The following is a 21,321-nucleotide window of genomic DNA, read 5'->3' as shown; positions in this document are numbered from 1 at the left end:
GGATGGGTAAATAATGGCCTGATGTACTTTCTGTGGCATATGTGCATCCATTAAACATAGATGTAGGCAGTATTCCTATTCAACTGTACTGATGGATTATAAAAGGTCCTAATGTGTAGTGAAGTATTTATAAATTATTTTAATATCTTATGATAATCACAAGACGTACCTAAACTGAGAAGGCAACAGTCTTCTCTTTAGTTAGCTTCTTACTTACTGTCTTGTCTTCAGAGAAGATTATTAAGGTTGATATTCAAAGCCACGATTGCTCTCACCAGTGTTCCATATTTAGAGTCACCAGTTAACCCAACCCTCAAATCTTTTATGATGTAGGAGAAACACCCTTATATATATGAAGAGATTTTGCAAATTGCACACAGACATAAGGGAATATTATTCAAAATCAGAACATTGAATCAATAAGGTAGCAGCATGTTCCTCCATATCATGCTCCTTGAAAATAAGTAGTAAGTGTTGGTCGATAATTATTGTTAATGGCTTGGATGTGCTTTATATATCTTCTGAAGGACTTGTTTTGGATTGGTGACATTCAGGGCTAGGCTAGGTTTATTGTTCTAGTTACTCCATACAATGGAAATTTTACAGTACTTGTACATCTCCCACAGTTTATTGACAGCAGTACTGTACCAACAATAGACAAAAAGATAATACAAAATCATACAGTGAATGTAACATATACAATGATGAGAGAAAATGGCCCTTTTCCTGATTTCCCCTTTTAGTGCAAATTGCTACAATGACTGCAACAAAACACATCCTTTAAGTCAATACCAGGCCTTTATATTACTGTAGAAGATTTTTGCCTTCTTCCAGAACTGGTTTCATTCAAAAACTTTGGTAGATATTTGAACATTAACTCCTTATTGATTTTAGGTCTGGACTTGGACTGGGCCAGTCCAAAACTTAAATTTTGCTTCCTTTCAGTTATTCTGATGTGGATATGCATTTTTGTTTTGGATCATTGTCTTAATATTCTGTTACATCATCCAAGTCAACAAAGAATTGCCACACCACTGACACACTACAGCATTTTGCTTTACACGTACTGAATGCACTATAGTCTCGTTTTTCTATAAAATGTTCTCCCAGAATCCTTTGAGACTGTCCATGTCCTTATTAGCAAAAAAGAGAAAAGCGTTTATGCTCTTCTTTTTTAGTTATGATTTTTGCATTACTACTCATCAATGAAGCCCATTTTTACCCACCATCTTTCTGATTGTGAAGTTATGCACCTTTACTGAGGCAGTCGAACTCTTCTAGTTTGTCAAAAAGAGCAAATTTCAGATTTCCAAACATTCACTTTCCAAAAAAATGTAATGCTACAGGTATTTTTTGTTTTGTTATAGAAAGTAATATGATTAGTAATGTTAAATAACCACTTTTCAGATAAAAACTTAATTACTTTTTAGATATATAACCCAGTGCATGATTAATAAAGAAAACAAACTGGTGCTAATCATCAGTTACATAATGTGTTTATTAACCAAACTCATTAACTGAAACAAAAAGGAGTCAAACTGGGTGAAGGACAATCAAACTAGACAATGTGAAGAGAAGACTCTAAGCCGTAGGTTTGGCTGGTCAAGTGGCAGTAAGAAAGTCATTAACAAAAATGGTCAAATGTTTTAGAAAACTCCCTTTTTCAGTGTTTTGTTGAAACCTATGCAGTTTAATGTCTCAGTATACTGAGTACAATGTTATGTTGTGCTTGATGCTGTTGTTTTTGAGGCACCTATCATGTAAGCTGCTGACTTTCAGAAACTTGTCTGCGAATTCTATTGTGGCTTTGGGTCTGTCAGACTTGTTCCTGTGAAAGTATCCTCCAGTTTCCTAGTTCTTTTTGATTTTGTAGGAAATTGTACTCACTGAAGCCTTGGCTTTCTTTGCAGTTTCAGTAAAGAAAAGTCCAATAGTTTTAAGGGCTGTAATGAGGGGATGCACAAACCAGTGTGTTTCTTCGTGCTGGTCCCAAGCCCGGATAAACCCGTGAGGGTTACGTCAGGAAGGGCATCCGGTGTAAAATTTTGCCAAATCAATATGCGGACAACAATACAAATTGCCATACCGGATTGGTTGAGCCCCGGGTTAACAACGACCGCCACCAGTACTGTTAGCCAACAGGGTGCTGGTGGAAATTGGGCTACTGTTGGTCAAAGGAGAAGAAGAGGGAGAGATGTGTCCGGAGGCAGGAGGAGAGGAGGAAAGTAAAGAGAGTGGAACTGAGGGTAGGAACTTTGAATGTTAGCAGTATGACTGGTAAGGGGGAGAGAGTTAGCAGATATGATGGAGAGAAGGAAGGTTGATATATTGTGCATGCAAAAGACTAAATGGAAAGGGAGTAAGGCCAGGTGGATCGGAGGTGGATTCAAATTGTTCTATCATGGTGTGGATGGGAGGAGAAATTGGGCAGTTATTTTGAAGGAACAGTATGTCAGGAGTGTTTTGGAGGTGAAAAGAGTGCACCGCAAGTTGGGTGAGAGAGAAGATTTTTGGAGTGAGTTGGATGAAGTGATGAACAGTGTACCCAAGGGACAGAAAGTGGTGATTGGAGCGGATTTCAATGGGCATGTTGGTGAAGGGAACAGTGGAGATGAGGAGGTGATGGGTAGGTATGGTGTCAAGGAGAGGAATGAAGAAGGTCAGAGGATAGTGGATTTTGCCAAAAGGATGGATATGGCTGTGGTGAATACGTATTTTAAGAAGAGGGAGGAACATAGGGTTATGTACAAGAGTGGAGGAAGATGCACACAGGTAGATTATATCCTATGCAGAAGAGTTGATCTGAAAGAGATTAAAGACTGCAAAGTGGAGGCAGGGGAAAGTTTAGTTAAGCAGCATAGGATGGTGGTCTGTAGGATGACGTTGAAGATCAAAAAGAGGAAGAGAGTGAGGGCAGAGCCAAAGATCAAATGGTGGAAGTTGAAAAAGGAAGACTGCAAGGTTGAGTTTAGGGAGGAGGTGAGACAGCTGGGAAAACTACAGCAGATGTAGTAAGGGTGACAGCAAGAAGGGTGCTTGGCATGACATCTGGAAAGAGGAAGGAGAAAAAGGAAACCTGGTGGTGGAATGAGGAAATACAGGAGAGTATACAGAGGAAGAGGATGGTAAACAACAACAACAACATTTATTTATATAGCACATTTTCGTACAAAAAGTAGCTCAAAGTGCTTTACATAATGAAGAAAAGAAAAATAACAGACAAAATACAAAATTAAAATAAGACAACATTAGTTAACATAGAAAAGGAGTAAGGTCCGATGGCCAGGGTGGACAGAAAAAACAAAAAAAAAACTCCAGAAGGCTGGAGAAAAAAAAAATAAAATCTGTAGGGGTTCCAGGCCACGAGACCGCCCAGTCCCCTCTGGGCATTCTACCTAACATAAATGAAATAGTCCTCTTTGTAGTTAGGGTTCTCACGGAGTCACTTGATGCTGATGGTCATACAGACTTCTGGCTTTTAATCCATCCATCATTGTTGGAACATACTGGTACTTTGGGTAGATGGTGGTGGCATAAGCCACCACCAACAGGACACCGGAAAAGGAAACAGAAGAGAGAGTAGGGGTTAGTACAGATTTTGAATGAATAGTTATTATAAAGAAGTCGGATAGTCAGAGAGATGCAGAAAGTAGACAAGACTACAAGGAGATAAGGTGAAGAGAGAGGTGGCGAAAGCTAAAGAAAAGGCGTTTGATGAGTTGTATGAGAGGTTGGACACTAAGAAGGGAGAAAAGAACCTGTACTGATTGGCTAGACAGAGGGACCAAGCTGGGAAAGATGTGCAGCAGGTTAGGGTGATAAAGGATAAAGATGGAAACGTACTCACAAGCGAGGAGAGTGTGTTGAGCAGGTGGAAGGAGTACTTTGAGAGGCTGATGAATGAAGAGAACCAGAGAGAGAAGAGGTTGGATGATGTGGAGATAGTGAATCAGGAAGTGCAACGGATTAGCAAGGAGGAAGTAAGGACGGCTATGAAGAGTATGAAAAATGGAAAGGCTGTTGGTCCAGATGACATACCTATGGAAGCATGGAGGTGTTTAGGAGAGACGGCAGTGGAGTTTTTAACCAGATTGTTTAATGGAATCTTGGAAAGTGAGAGGATGTCTTAGGAGTGGAAAAGAAGTGTACTGGTGCCGATATTTAAGAATAAGGGGGATGTGCAGGACTGCAGTAACTACAGGGGAATAAAATCGATGAGCCCCAGCATGAAGTTATGGGAAAGAGTAGTGGAAGCTAGGTTAAGAAGTGAGGTGATGATTAGTGAACAGCAGTATGGTTTCATGTCAAGAAAGAGCACCACAGATGCAATGTTTGCTCTAAGGATGTTGAAGGAGAAGTTTAGAGAAGGCCAGAAGGAGTTGCACTGCGTCTTTATGGACCTGGAGAAAGCATATGACAGGGTGCCTCGAGAGGAGCTGTGGTATTGTATGAGGAAGTCGGGAGTGGCAGAGAAGTATGTAAGAGTTGTACAGGATATGTACGAGAGAAGTGTGACAGTGGTGAGGTCTGCGGTAGGAGCGACGGATGCATTCAACTTGGAGGTGGGATTACATCAGGGATCAGCTCTGAGCCCTTTTCTTATTTGCAATGGGGATGGACAGGTTGATAGACTAGATTAGACAGGAGTCCCCGTGGACTATGATGTTTGCTGATGACATTGTGATCTGTAGCGAGAGTAGGGAGCGGGTTGAGGAGACCCTGGAGAGGTGGAGATATGCTCTAGAAAGCTGAAGAATGAAGGTCAGTAGGAACAAGACAGAATACATGTGCGTAAATGAGAGGGAGGTCAGTGGAATGGTGAGGATGCAGGGTGTAGAGCTGTCGAAAGTGGATGAGTTTAAATACTTGGGATCAACAGTACAGAGTAATGGGGATTGTGGAAGAGAGGTGAAAAAGAGAGTGCAGGCAGGGTGGAATGGGTGGAGAAGATTGTCAGGAGTAATTTGTGACAGACGGGTATCAGCAAGAGTGAAAGGGAAGGTCTACAGGACGGTAGTGAGACCAGCTATGTTATATGAGTTGGAGACGGTGGCACTGACCAGAAAGTAGGAGACAGAGCTGGAAGTAGTGGAGTTAAAGATGCTAAGATTTGCACTGGGTGTGACGAGGATGGACAGGATTAGAAATGAGTACATTAGAGGGTCAGCTTAAGTTGGACGGTTGGGAGACAAAGTCAGAGAGGCGAGATTGCGTTGGTTTGGACATGTGCAGAGGAGAGATGCTGGGTATCTTGGGAGAAGGATGCTAAGGATAGAGCTGCCAGGGAAGAGGAAAAGAGGAAGGCCTAAGCGAAGGTTTATGGATGTGGTGAGAGAGGACATGCAGGTGATGGGTGTAACAGAACAAGATTCAGAGGACAGAAAGATATGGAAGAAGATGATCCACTATGGCAACCCATAATGGGAGCAGCCGAAAGAATAAGAAGAATGATCTATGTGTCTTCCTTTGATAATTGCCTTTTTCTATGCATTATGATAGAAATATACAGTGCAGTATTGTCCAAATAATGCTTCAAAAAATGTTGCAATATGCTTTGTTTCAATACTGCTTTAATGCATTCAAAGGATTTTTGAGTACTAATTAAAAAAAGTTGGGCCACTTGTAGTAATGGTTTGCATTAACTTTCAAGGCTTAATTAACTTACATTGCTGCAGAAAGGATTCATTAACACTTGAACATTGTAAATTTCCAGTGTTTGTTTTTTTTAAGCATTTTTTAGAAAAGAGTGCGTTAAACATCCTTCTACATGTGCCAGAGAAAGCCGAACCAGAAGAATTAGGACATTGCTTACACCCAGAGTCAACAAGAACCAAACCATAAGTACACCTGCTTTATTTTTGAGAACTATTGTAACTTAGTAGTTAGGATAAAGCCAGCTATTGTGCTGGCTATTGGTATCATTGTAACTGAAAAGTAATAATCTTTGTGAAGGGTACGCTTTTAGTTGTTTCAATGGTTAAATTCAGAAGGAAAGTTCAGAGCAGCATCTCATGCACACACACACACTTTGTAGACTAGTGTGTGGCAATCAATGCCACTATCACAATTTAGATTCTAGAAATTTAACATCTAGCTAAAGAACATATCCATCTTTGCTGGCTGAAAGATTAGAATTCTTAGCATTTTAAAATGGGTCTGGAAAGAATGCTGTTTCTAGAATACTACTTTAGGTAGAAATTAAGCAAACCGAGTTCCTATGTTATTTACCTTTTTCTATAGGAGAGAAATAGTTCAAACTAAGCTGAATAATTCTTTACGCGAGAAGTAAGGAAATAGAATGCAGAGGTTATGTGTCTTTTTTCTATAGTTGAGAAAAAAATCAAACTGAGCTAGTTTAGATTTATGTTTCATGCTTATAATATACAACGAAGAGTATAAACTATAAGGATAAATAATCTATCTGGAATCAGTGAGAAAACATTGATGTTAAGAAAGAAAAATGTTAGTGGCAAAGCATAGAAATATAATAATGTTACTTACTGCTCGGATACCCAAAATCAATATGCATTTCACTACATATACATATATATATTTATAAATATATATAGTTTTACTGTCAAATAATGCAAAGAGTATGCAACACGTGTTTTAGCCCTAATTCTGGGCTCATCAGGCATACACACTCACTGCACTCCTTCTTGGGAATCGAACCTCGGACATTGGTTGGTCAGCCACAATCGTTATCTGGTAGGTAACCACCCATACAATCAGAGTGTGATTCAGACTACGAATTCCATGAATGTAATTACCCCGATCTACATGCTGTCAAATGAACGAACCACATGCCGTGGCGCAACGTTAGGGGCTTCACATCTAGTGCTGACGTCCGAGGTTCAATTCCCGAGAGGGAGTGCAGTGAGTGTGTACCCCTGATGAGCCCAGAATTAGGGCGAAACACGTGTCGCGTACTCTTTGCATTATTTGACAGTAAAACTACTTTCAACCATTCTATGATCTGCTTCTCGCAACTGAAAGAGGGCACTGTGGCGGATGTTAGCCGACTTGTTGACCAACCACAAGCGTTACCTGGTAGGTTACCAGCCATACAATCAGATTGTGATTCAGACTATGAATGCCATGAAAAAATTATATATATATATATATATATATATATATATATATATATCTATAATAATAAAAGGCAAAGCCCTCACTCACTGACTGACTGACTGACTGACTCACTCACTGACTGACTGACTCACTCATCACTAATTCTCCAACTTCCCGTGTAGGTGGAAGGCTGAAATTTGGCAGGCTCATTCCTTACAGCTTACTTACAAAAGTTAGGCACGTTTCATTTCGAAATTATACGCGTAATGGTCATAACTGGAACATATTTTTTGTCCATACACTGTAATGGAGGAGGCGGAGTCACGTATCGCGTCATCACGCCTCCTACGTAATGACGTGAACTAAAAACAAGGAAGAGATTTACAGCACGAGTCACACACGGGAACGAAGGTAAATGACGTTAATTTTTGACTGTCTTTTAATACTGTGTAAGTATACATATTAACACATGTGCAATTAAACGTGTGCATTTACAGGGTGATTTCTCAGGCTTAAAAGCTCGCCTTTTATCAAACGCGGGAACAAAGGTAACTGACGTTGTTCACTGTCTTTTAATACTGTGTAACCATACATATTAACACGTGCAATTAAACGTGTGCATTTACGGGGTGATTTCTCAGGCTTAAAAGCTCGCCTTTTACTAAAAAGGTAAATGCTAAACTATTTTCAATCAGTTTAATGAAACGCTCCCGTTAAGGATTGCAATAACATATTCGCGAGATAAAACAACGAAGTAGGGGGAAATGACGTAAGAGCCGCAAACAGCGAAGAGCAAAAAATTAATTAAACAATTGAGAAGGGAGCGAGTGAAGCATTCAAGCATGTTCATAAGGGAAACAAAGCACGGTGTAAAACGTAAGTTTAAATTAAGTTTATAGAAACGCTCCCGCTGCGGATTGCAATAACATATTCGCGAGATAAAAGTTTAATGAGAAGACACGAGGTATAAACGAACCACACGCCGTGGCGCAACGTTAGGGGCAACAGTTTCAACCATTCTATGATCTGCTTCTCGCAACTGAAAGACGGCACATGGCGGATGTTAGCCAACTTGCTGACCGCAACATTAGGGGCTTCAACTCTGGCGCTGACGCCACATCTCAGTGCCAACACTTTCCACACTCTACTTAAAAGACACGCCCTCCTCACTGGACAGTTAAAAAGACCAATCAAACTAACGATGACATCAAGTATTACCCAATCAAAAGTAGGAAAGGAGGCATCTTCATAAAATGTGTGTGGGATGATTTGCATGAGACGCTGCTTTAAAAAAAAATGATAAAAAAAATACGGGACAAATCCCGTCCAGTATTGATTCAAAACGGGACACGCAATTTCATTCTCAAATGCGGCACGATTCCGTATTTTAAAGGACGGGTGGCAACCCTACAGTGCCAGGTAACCACCCATACAATCAGATTGTGATTCAGACTAGGAATGCAATGAATGTAATTACCCCGATCTACATACAACGCGAAAGTCTTGCAACATTCAAAGATGATGGTTTGGGATAAGTACACCATACAACATAAAAGAGCTTATGAAGCCTTGAACCGAAAAAAGCAACATCTCAGAGATCGTACAAAAAAAAAAAGGAGCAACAGTTTCAACCATTCTATGATCTGCTTCTCGCAACTGAAAGACGGCACATGGCGGATGTTAGCCGACTTGCTGACCGCAACGTTAGGGGCTTCAAGTATGGCGCTGACGCCACATCTCAGTGCCAACACTTTGCAGACTGTACTTAAAAGACACGCCCTCCTCACTGGACAGTTAAAAACACCAATCAAACTAACGATGACATCAAGTATTACCCAATCAAAAGTAGGAAAGGAGGCATCTTCATAAAATGCTGTGGGATGATTTGCATGAGACGCTGCTTTAAAAAAAAAAAAGATAAAAAAAATACGGGATAAATCCCGTCCAGTATTGATTCAAAACGGGACGCGCAATTTCATTCTCAAACGCGGCACGATTCCGTATTTTAAAGGACGGGTGGCAACCCTACAGTGCCAGGTAACCACCCATACAATCACATTGTGATTCAGACTAGGAATGCAATGAATGTAATTACCCCGATCTACATACAAGGCGAAAGTCTTGCAACATTCAAAGATGATGGTTTGGGATAATTAGTACTTATTAAGTACAACATTGAACATAAAACAGCTTATGAAGCCTTGAACCGAAAAAAGCAAGATCTCAGAGATCGTAAAAAAAAAAAGGAGGTAATGTCGTTTTACTCGCTGTAGATTTTACTCAAACATTACCAGTTATTCCACGAGGGAGACCAGCAGATGAACTCAACGCGTGTTTAAAAATCCAGGCTTCTCCCACGGTCGGTTATATGTCGCGTGTTCTCGGGTAGGTACACCAAAAAATGTATACATTTAAGCATGTAATGGGCAAAGAAAAAATGAGGTATACCCGAAGGCACTGCAGTAGTACTCAATGTAACTTTACTTCTTAAATGTTAATGTTTTACTGTTTAATAATTTATACGCTTCTTATATATTGTTCAAATTCTTTTATGAAAATACCAGTGACAGCGCAATGCACGATAACATGGAGTGAATACACCATACGCATCCGCCCACGGCTGCCCTGGTGTGCGCAGATAGGAGTTGATTCTAAAATAAAATAAACATAAAAAGAGTAATACATTCATCACCCATAAAGCGGATAGCAGACGTGACGTATTATATGTGTACCACATTTCAAGTCAATACGTGAAACGGTTTGCAAGCTACATGTGATTTAAAATCCTGGACAGACCAACGAAAAGCCACGGTAGCAAATTATTGAAGAAGATTTTACTGTTTAATAATTTATATTTATATGAAATGTGCTTCTTATATATTACTTCATATTCTCATATGATAATGATGTTAATGTTGTTTATATTGATTTCTATGTTATTGTAAGTGCATCTATGTGTGTATATGTATGTATGTATGTGTGTATATATATATATATATATATATATATATATATATAATATATATATATATATATATATAAAAAATATATATAAAAAATATATGTGTATATGTATATATAATATATCTGTATATGTGTGTATATGTATGTGTATATATATATATATATATATATGACAGCAACACTCATAACAATGACAACACAATTACATTCACAATCATGTTACGTTGTTTTTAAAATGTTTCCTTTACTTTTTCATAACCTCTTTAACACACTACTTCTCCGCTGCGAAGCGCGGGTATTTTGCTAGTATATATATATATATATATATATATATATATATATATATAATAATAATATAAACCATTTCTTTTTGAATGTGGTTTATATGCGAGGCGTTCACTGATTTATCTACCTAGTAGGAAAGAAAGTAGCAAGCATGTTGAAACAAGTCTGGGCATGTCTCAAGGTTACTAATGCACAGTTGTGGCTCAGTGTGAGTCTAACATTCCAAGAGACAGGATATCAGGAGAGTCCACATGTGAATCAAGTAAGAAAATGCTAGATTTGGAGCAATGTTCTGGGATGCAATTTCTCACAAAGCCAGGAAAAAAGCCAAAGGACATCCATGAACGCATAATTGCAGTTTATAGTAAGTCTGATGTCCCATCACCTTACACAGAAAAATTTTGGAGCAAGCAGTTTAAGTGGGGTAGAGAGTCCATTGAAGATGACCCTCACACTGGATGGCCTGTGGAAGCAACTTTTCCCAATTTAATTTTGTCAGACAGATGAATTAAGGTTTCCTAAATAGGTGAAGAAATGAGCATCTCAACGTACAGTTTGGAAAATAATTCATGAAAAGTTGGGAATGTCAAAGGTCAGTGCAAGATACGTTCCAAGAATGCTGATGCCATGTCAGAAGGCCACGAGGCTGCAGTGCTGTCAGGAGAACTTGGAGATGCTCTGTGAAGACCAAGTTAATTTTTTTTATCGTTTGGTGACTAGAGATGTGACTTAAGTCTAACACAGAGATCCTGAGTCCAAAATGAAGTCAGTGCAGTGGAAGCACAAGTCATCCCCCTCACGAAAAATGTTCATGACAGAAAAATCTGCAGGCAAAGTCATGATAACTGTCTTCTGGGATTTTAAAGGACTTTTGTTTCTGAAGTTACAATACAACCATAACTGGGGAATGTTACGCCAACACAATGAATACTTTGCAGGAGTCAATCAAGGAGAAAAGACGAGGAAAACTCACAGGAGGCATGCTGCTGCTTCAGAGTTTTAAAGAAATCTCTCTGTGGACAGTGGTTTTTCAAGTGTCGAAGAATTCAAGGCAGCTGTAACGTCCTGGTTTGAAGGTCAAACTGAACATTTCTTTTTTCAAAGGGGTTAAAGTCATTGCAGGAAACGTGGATGAAGTGTATGGAGCTATCAGGGTATGATGTTGAAAAATAAAACAAAAATATTTTTTAAAACTCTCTTATTTCCTACTACGGTAGATAAATTATTGAACATCCCTCATATGTTAGGAATTACAGATGCACAGAAAAATCATTTGAAAGCAAGCATGAATGATCCTGAATAATCCTTTGAATCATCCAAAAAATACCTTTAAAAATCTTGAAGATTGCTATATTAACAAGTGATCAATGTACCTCCAAGGAAGTAGTTCTTTAGCCTATCATCATCAACAATAAAAACTTAAAAGCTAGAAAAATATTAAATGTCACCACAGGAATAAGAAAACAGTTAATTTATATTATTATAGGATTCTTTTGACATGCTAGACCAGTGGTTCCCAATCTCGGTCCTGGGGACCCACTTTGGCTGCAGGTTTTTGTTCCAACCAACTTCTGTTTTTCATTGGATTCTTAGCCTAATTAAACGAATCATCAATTCCCAGTTTCTGTGTTTTGGTGTCAATGTAGAAATTACAAACTAAGTTTGGTAGATTTTTATTAAAATGTAATAAGCAGTTACATGGTGAATATGTTTTTTTTTAAGTCGTTAACAGTATTTTCAACCTAATTTTAATCCTGCTTTTCCAGGTGTTCTGGATATTTATTTGATTATTTTCTAATTAGCGGGTCTGACACTGAAGTTGTTGCAGCTTTCATCACCCTGGGTGTCTGCTGTGCTGGTTCTGAATTGTCACTATTAGGCTTAAATGAAGGGGGCAAATAATAGGAAGACAACAAAAGAGAGTTAAGCATTTATAGCTTTACAAAAAAATAGAAATATTTCTAAACGACTAATAAATGTAAAAACCATACTGTTGTGTTTTACTGAAGGAAGAATAAAAGAAGAGTAAAAAAGACCTGCTAATTAAATGAGATCAGTTGTTATCGATTATTAACACCGATCTGGTTGGAACAAAAACCTGCAGCCAGAGTGGGTCCCCAGGACCAAGTTTGGGAACCACTGTGCTAGACTGTTGCATTATTAAATTTTTAGTCTAGAAAAAAATTGTATGTGAACAGTATTCTTCTTTATGACCTACTCAAAACTCAAGAATAAAAGGTGTGAAGCCATTCTGGCATAGAAAGGAGGAATACAAATTAACTACTCAACTTGTTTTGATTTTAGACCTTGTTTTAGTAGACTTTATTGGTAATTATTCTTTTTGTATGTCATTCCCTAGATTATTTTCAGTACAGTGTTCATTTTATATTGTTAGTACTGTTATACAAATTTAATGTGAGTTTGCCTGAGTATTTCTGAAAAATGTAGATTTCTTTTGAAATTTGTGTTGATGCTATATTTGTGCTTACTTCTAGGTGTGTGCAGATGGCTATGAGGTGTCAAACTTGATTTCTGAGGACATAAGTTTAAAAAGATGTGGCTTTCGAGCAGAGTATTTCATCCGTCCTCCTGTTCATGTTACATTGCATTTTCCATTCAAAGCTGAAATAAAAAGAGTTGACCTTGATTTGAGAACGGAAGGAGCTAATATAAATAATGTTTCCCAAAGTTTAGAAATGTATACCTCATCTTGTTCTACCAAGCCCAAGTCTACTGCTGATGAATATTTGACTTGCAAGGCAAGCCCAGAGTGTTCTGAAAAAGCAGTTTTCATCCTGGTAGGAAAATGCTTACTGAAAGGCAAGAGCCAGGTGTCTTTTTTGAACCGTGGGTTCAGATCCAGAATTCCTTTTGAAAAAATGGAACCTCCAGTTTTAGAATCCAGTGTGGTGGAGCAGGATCTGTGGTCCAAAGGCCCTGCCTCTCTTGCAGGTGTGATGTCTTTAAGAATTTGTCTGTCTTTTGTGGTTGGTAATTGTCCTCTGGGGATCAAAAAACTGTCAGTTTGGGGACAGCCCTCCAGATCTTGTTCTCCTAATATTATAGAGAAACTCTTGAAAGCCCACAGTGGAAATAAAAAGGCTGTTTCAGACTTGACTATAGTGACTGAAAATCCAGAGCCACAGAAACCAGTATTCCTAAATGAAGACCTTGGTATTCCAGAAGAATTTATTGATCCTATAACGCAGGAACTAATGACTTTGCCAATTCTGTTGCCTTCTGGAAAGGCAGTGGACCATAGCACTCTAGAGGAATACAACAAAAGGGAAGCTACTTGGGGTCGATCCCCAAATGATCCCTTCACTGCTGTGCCTTTTTCCAAGGATTCCAGACCTCTGCCCCATCCTAGTTTAAAGAGTAGGATTGATCTTTTCCTTCTGCAGAAAGGTGATCAATGTTTAACAGTACCTTTTGTAGTTGGAAGAACCAGCTGTTCACAGCTCCCTCAACCTTCAAGGTTAACATCCGAAAAAGCAAGCCTTGTTTCAGGAAAGAGAAAAGCTGAATATGTTTCTGTCTCTCTACTCAGTGATGATGCTGTACAGAATAAAATAGCATCACACTTAAAGCCAGCTTTTGAATGTACCAGTTTTGGCAATGCTGAATCCACTTCCAGTGAGAAATCCCTTACAGCTATACAAGAAGTTAAAAATAGCTCTCTTGTTCAAAAATGTTCTAAAGAATTGAACAGTCAAAGACAGGAAGAATGTGCTATCAGGTCTGCAACAATGATATCTGCAAAAAAACTACGAGCAGAAGAACACAATACCTTGTCATCTCCAGCAGATTCAGGTGAGAACATTTGAATGGGTATATGGTCTAATAAAGGTACACACTTTTACAATAATGTGATTTAAAATTGTTGAACCCTATCTAAGTCTGTCTTCAGCATGAGGATATTTTATCAGGTATTGTGAATTTCCCATTGGGATTAATAAAGTATCTATCTATCTATCTATCTGTCGCTTAGGTACTTACATAATTTGCTTACATAATTTCTCTATCCTGTGCGAACAGACCATTTGTGGCAGAAAGTATGCAACAACATACAGTACTGTGCAAAAGTTTTAGGCAGGTGTGAAAAAATGCTGTAAACAAAGAATTCTTTCAGAAATATAAATAGTGATTGTTTATTGTTATCAATTTACAAAATGCAAAGTGAGCGAACAAAAGAAAAATCTAAATCAAATCAATATTTGATGTTACTACCTTTTGCCTTCAAACCAGCATCAATTCTTATAGGTACACTTACACAAAGTCAGGGATTTTGTAGGATTATAGTCAGGTGTATGATCAACCAGTTATACCAAACAAGTGCTAATGATCATCAATGTCACACGTAGGTTGAAACACAGTCATTAACTGAAACAGAAACAGCTGTGTAGGAGGCTTAAAACTGGGTGAGGAACAGCCAAACTCTGCTACCAAGGTAAGGCTGTGGAAGACAGTTTCATGTCATGGCAAGATTGAGCACAGCAACAAGACACAAGGTAGTTATACTGCATCAGCAAGGTCTCTCCCAGACAAAGATTTCAAAGCAGACTGGGGTTTCAAGATGTGCTGTTCAAGCTCTTTTGAAGAAGCACAAAGAAATGGGCAACGTTGAGGATCGTAGACGCAGTGGTCGGCCAAGGAAACTTAGTGCTGCAGATGAAAGATACATCAAGCTTATTACCCTTCGAAATCGGAAGATGTCCAGCAGTACCATCAGCTCAGAACTGGCAGAAACCAGTGGGACCCAGGTACACCCATCTACTGTCTGGAGAAGTCTGGCCGGAAGTCTTCATGGAGGAGTTGCAGCCAAAAAGCCATACCTCCGACGTGGAAACAAGGCCAAGCGACTCAAGTATGCACGAAAACATAGGAACTGAGGTGCAGAAAAATGGCAGCAGGTGCTCTGGACTGATGAGTCAAAATTTGAAATATTTGGCTGTAGCAGAAGGCAGTTTGTTCGTCGAAGGGCTGGAGAGCGGTACAATAATGAGTGTCTGCAGGCAACAATGAAGCATGGTGGAGGTTCCTTGAACGTCTGGGGCTGCATTTCTGCAAATGGAGTTGGAGATTTGGTCAGGAATCTCAATGCTGAGAAATACAGGCAGATACTTATCCATCATGCAATACCATCAGGGAGGCGTATGATTTGCCCCAAATTTATTCTGCAGCAGGACAACGACCCCAAACATACAGCCAAAGTCATTAAGAACTATCTTCAGCGTAAAGAAGAACAAGAAGTCCTGGAAGTGATGGTATGGCCCCCACAGAGCCCTGATCTCAACATCATCGAGTGTGTCTGGGATTACATGAAGAGACAGAAGGATGTGAGGAAGCCTACATCCACAGAAGATCTGTGGTTAGTTCTCCAAGATGTTTGGAACAACCTACCAGCCGAGTTCCTTCAAAAACTGTGTGCAAGTGTACTTAGAAGAATTGATGCTGTTTTGAAGGCAAAGGGTGGTCACACCAAATATTGATTTGATTTAGATTTCTCTTCTGTTCATTCACTGCATTTTGTTGATTGATGAAAATAAATGATTAACACTTCCATTTTTGAAAGCATTCTTTGTTTACAGCATTTTTCTCACACCTGCCTAAAACTTTTGCATAGTACTGTATGTGCAAAAGCTATCAAGGTCACCCAGGATACTGATTGTGTTGTGTGTGTGTATATATACAGTGGTACCTTGAGATACAAGTTTATCCCCTTGGGATTAATAAAGTTATCTGTCTATCTTTCTATCTATCTCTAATTCGTTCCGTGACCGAGCTTGTAAGTCAAATCTCAAATCAATTTTCCCCATTGAAATGAGATTAATTCTTGCCAGCCCCCAAAAAACCACCCCAATTTTTTGTTAAATGTTTTCAACATAAGAAAAATGTATTTATAATGACCAAATACTGTATACAAACAAAATAAAACCTAATGCATAAAAGAGAATCTCAAGAAATAAACATAAGCCGATTAGCGTATTGTAATGTTTTTTTCTTTCACTTTTGCTTAACTTAATTTTCTTCTTCACTAGTTTTTTTTCTTTTTTGCCACGCTTTCCTCACTTTCATTCTCAAGGCGTTTCAATAGAAACCTATCCAAGGAGCTTTGTTTAGTCCTCCCCTTTAGAATGTTTCTGAAATGAGTTAGGCAAGTGTCATTAAATAGCACCGCTGCACGATCAGTTGCAATTTTTTTCAGGGTTTCTTTTCGATAAAGTCAAGCGTTAGGCAAGTGTCATTAAATAACGCCGCTGCACGATCAGTCGCAACTTTTTCAGGGTGTTTCTTTTCTTTAAAGTTCGAAACCTTTTCCCACATTGCAAACACTTCCTTTATTTAACTTTATGAGGAAACCTCCTCCGCCTCTGCCTCTGCCTCCTCCGCGATACCGATCTCCTGCAGAACCTCCGTATGTTGCCGCGTCTGTAGTTCCGTCAACTCCTCCGTCGTCAGTTCCTCGGAATGTGCGACGACAAGCTCTTTGATGGATCGTATTTCGAATTTTGGTTCGTAACTCAAGGTAAAAAATCGACCTAGTGATGGCTCGTATCTCAAAAAAACTTGTACGTTGGGGCACTCGTATCTCAAGGTACCACTGTGTGTGTGTATGTGTATATATATATATATATATATATATATATATATATTATATATATATACAGTATAGAATATGTGTATATGTATATATAATATGTGTATATGTATATATATGTTTAGTGTGACAACAATGATTATAGCCCAAGTAGTGTCAATGTGTTTACTATAAAGGAATCAGCAATATGTTAATGTGTCAATATATAGGATGCAGTGTTTCATCTTCAGCTTTGCTTATTTTTGCAAAGCAAATGGATGCTTTCTACATTTATATCTGTTGCACATTTTTTATTCCACTGTCTGTATTTATTAAAAATAAACAGTGCACATTAATTTTACAAAATAATCATAATCATTCTTTGAAATCTTCTGCTTTGTGAGTTTTCTATATAAGTACAGCACTGAGATTTGAAGGGTCCTTTAATTAATGCTGATAAAATGCTGGTTTAAAAATACAATTTGTTAGGTCATATTTTCAAGTCATTGTTTAATAACTGAATCTTTTTCTAGCTACAAAACAAAAATAAATATTTCTGTTGATAGAAGCAAAAGTCAAAGTCTCCTGTAAGATATTGTTTAGATTGCAAAGGACTCCAGTTTGTAAAATGCTTAATAAGAAGCAGCATATGGAATGTCAGAAAATACCCTGTCTTTAAAGTATCTGGCATTCTCAATAAAAACTACAAAAGTTGGGCCTTAAAATTGTAATTAATTAATATATTTTACAGATAATTGTTTTTTGCTGTGAATTGCAGTCCTTTATCTTTTTAAGGCAACATCAGCATTGTAGGGAGCCAGAGCCTAGTAACATACAGAGGCAGAAACCAGTTAAACTACTGGGGCCTCATGTATAAACGGTGCATACGCACAAAAATGTTACGTGCGAATGTTTACACACTCAAATCGCGATGTATAAAACCTTAACTTGGCGTACAGCCACACACATTTCCACGGTACCTCATACCCTGTCGTACGCAAGTTCTCTGCTCAGTTTTGCAGACTGGCGGCACCCAGCGTCAAAGCTCTGCTACTGTGTGGTTACCCTTTCTTTCTTAGATCCACATTCCTGACGCGGCTTTATAAATACACTGAAACTAACTGCATATTGTTTATTAGTGTAATGCATCTGATTGTAATTAACCTGTAACAATATAATGGTCGAGGAAATAGCCATAGTATTCCAAATACCATAACTGCTTTAGCGTTGTTACTCTCACTGCACCTTCTTTTTCTTCTTTCAGCTGCTCCCGTTAAGGGTTGCCACAGCAGATCATCTTTTTCCATATTACTCTCACTGCACCACTCGGTGTATTTACAGTGCATCCGGAAAGTATTCACAGCGCATCACTTTTCCCACATTTTGTTATGTTACAGCCTTATTCCAAAATGGATTAAATTCATTTTTTTTCCTCAGAATTCTACACACACAACCCCATAATGACAACGTGAAAAAAGTTTACTTGAGGTTTTTGCAAATTTATTAAAAATAAAAAAACTGAGAAATCACATGTACATTAGTATTCACAGCCTTTGCTCAATACTTTGTTGATGCACCTTTGGCAGCAATTACAGCCTCAAGTCTTTTTGAATATGCCACAAGCTTGGCACACACTATCCTTGGCCAGTTTCGCTCATTCCTTTTTGCAGCACTTCTCAAGCTCCATCAGGTTGGATGGGAAGCATCAGTGCACAGCCATTTTAAGATCTCTCCAGAGATGTTCAATTGGATTCAAGTCTGGGCTCTGGCTGGGCCACTCAAGGACATTCACAGAGTTGTCCTGAAGCCACTCCTTTGATATCTTGGCTGTGTGCTTAGGGTCGTTGTCCTGCTGAAAGATGAACCGTCGCCCCAGTCTGAGGTCAAGAGCACTCTGGAGCAGGTTTTCATCCAGGATGTCTCTGTATATTGCTACAGTCATCTTTCCCTTTATCCTGACTAGTCTCCCAGTCCCTGCCGCTGAAAAACATCCCCACAGCATGATGCTGCCACCACCATGCTTCACTGTAGGGATGGTATTGGCGTGGTGATGAGCAGTGCCTGGTTTCCTCCAAACGTGACTCCTGGAATTCACACCAAAGTGTTCAATCTTTGCCTCATCAGACCAGAGAATTTTCTTTCTCATGGTCTGAGAGTTCTTCAGGTGCCTTTTGGCAAACTCCAGGCGGGCTTTCATGTGCCTTTTACTAAGGAGTGGCTTCCGTTTGGCCACTCTACCATACAGGCCTGATTGGTGGATTGCTGCAGAGATGGTTGTCCTTCTGGAAGGTTCTCCTCTCTCCACAGAGGACCTCTGGAGCTCTGACAGAGTGACCATCAGGTTCTTGGTCACCTCCCTGACTAAGGCCCTTCTCCCCCGATCGCTCAGTTTAGATGGCCGGCCAGCTCTAGGAAGGATGGTTTTGAACTTCTTCCACTTACGGATGATGGAGGCCACTGTGCTCATTGGGACCTTCAAAGCAGCAGAAATTTTTCTGTAACCTTCCCCAGATTTGTGCCTCGAGACAATCCTGTCTCGGAGGTCTACAGACAATTCCTTTGATTTCATGCTTGGTTTGTGCTCTGACATGAACTGTCAACTGTGGGACCTTATATAGACAGGTGTGTGCCTTTCCAAATCATGTCCAATCAACTGAATTTACCACAGGTGGACTCCAATTAAGCTGCAGAAACATCTCAAGGATGATCAGGGTAAACAGGATGCACCTGAGCTCAATTTCGAGCTTCATGGCAAAGGCTGTGAATACTTACAGTTAGGTAAGGGATTGTGTTAAAAAAATGTTTTAGTTGCCTCATATTTTTATGCAATTGTTTTGTTCACCCCACTGAATTGAAGCTGAAAGTCTGCACTTCAACTGCATCTGAGTTGTTTCATTTAAAATTCATTGTGGTAATGTACAGAACCAAAATTAGAAAAAAGTTGTCTCTGTCCAAATATTTATGGACCTAACTGTATAACTTATTGTACTTATAAGTACAATTACCTCACTGTAAACTTGCACAATAGTTATAATATTGCACAACCTGCGCCACTTTATAAAGCGCGTATTTACATATGATGACAGTATCATTTTTAAGATGAAATGCAGCAAAATATGTTGATTATATTATACAGATAAAACTTTAACTTCATTTAAATCTATAATAATAAAAGGCAAAGCCCTCACTGACTGACTGACTGACTCACTCACTCACTCACTCACTCACTGACTGACTGACTCACTCATCACTAATTCTCCAACTTCCCGTGTAGGTGGAAGGCTGAAATTTGGCAGGCTCATTCCTTACAGCTTACTTTACAAAAGTTAGGCAGGTTTCATTTCGAAATTCAAAGCGTAATGGTCATAACTGGAACATATTTTTTGTCCATACACTGTAATGGAGGAGGCGGAGTCACGTATCGCGTCATCACGCCTCCTACGTAATCACGTGAACTAAAAACAAGGAAGACATTTACAGCACGAGTCACACGCGGGAACGAAGGTAAATGACGTTAATTTTTGACTGTCTTTTAATACTGTGTAAGCATACATATTAACACATGTGCAATTAAACGTGTGCATTTACGGGGGTGATTTCTCAGGCTTAAAAGCTCACCTTTTATCAAACGCGGGAACAAAGGTAACTGTCGTTGTTCACTGTCTTTTGATACTGTGTAACCATACATATTAACACATGTGCAATTAAATGTGTGCATTTACGGGGTGATTTCTCAGGCTTAAAAGCTCGCCTTTTACTAAAAAGGTAAATGCAAAACTATTTTCAATCAGTTTATTGAAACGCTCCCGTTAAGGATTGCAATAACATATTCGCAAGATAAAAGAACGAAGTAGGGGGAAAGGAGGAACAGCCGCAAACAGCGAAGAGCAAAAAATTAATTAAACAATTGAGAACGGAGCGAGTTAAGCATACAAGCATGTTCATAAAGGGAAACAAAGCACGGTGTAAAACGTAAGTTAAAATAAAGTTTATAGAAACGCTCCCGCTGCGGATTGCAATAACATATTCGCGAGATAAAAGTTTAATGAGAAGACACGAAGTATAAACGAACCACACGCGTGGCGCAACGTTAGGGGCAACAGTTTCAACCATTCTATGATCTGCTTCTCGCAACTGAAAGACGGCACATGGCGGATGTTAGCCGACTTGCTGACCGCAACGTTAGGGGCTTCAACTATGGCGCTGACGCCACATCTCAGTGCCAACACTTTGCAGACTGTACTTAAAAGACACGCCCTCCTCACTGGACAGTTAAAAACACCAATCAAACTAACGATGACATCAAGTATTAACCAATCAAAAGTACGAAAGGAGGCATCTTCATAAAATGCGTGTGGGATGATTTGCATGAGACGCTGCTTTAAAAAAAAATGATAAAAAAAAATACGGGATAAATCCGT

General features: G+C 39.1%; 1 protein-coding gene across 2 annotated transcripts in view; it reads left to right on the top strand.

The window, feature by feature from the left end:
• Positions 1–21,321, top strand: part of ubox5 (U-box domain containing 5) — an 84,467-nt gene that overhangs the window by 40,752 nt on the left and 22,394 nt on the right. For both annotated transcript variants that reach the window (XM_051930095.1, XM_051930094.1), the window contains exon 3: positions 12,816–14,133. In XM_051930095.1, the coding sequence (XP_051786055.1) occupies positions 12,816–14,133 (1,318 nt within the window). The remainder of the gene's footprint in view (positions 1–12,815; positions 14,134–21,321) is intronic.

The sequence above is a fragment of the Erpetoichthys calabaricus genome, chromosome 7, assembly GCF_900747795.2.
Source record: "Erpetoichthys calabaricus chromosome 7, fErpCal1.3, whole genome shotgun sequence".
Lineage (NCBI taxonomy): Eukaryota > Metazoa > Chordata > Cladistia > Polypteriformes > Polypteridae > Erpetoichthys > Erpetoichthys calabaricus.
Note: the sequence above shows the minus strand (reverse complement) of the source record. Positions and strands in the feature narration are given on the sequence as shown.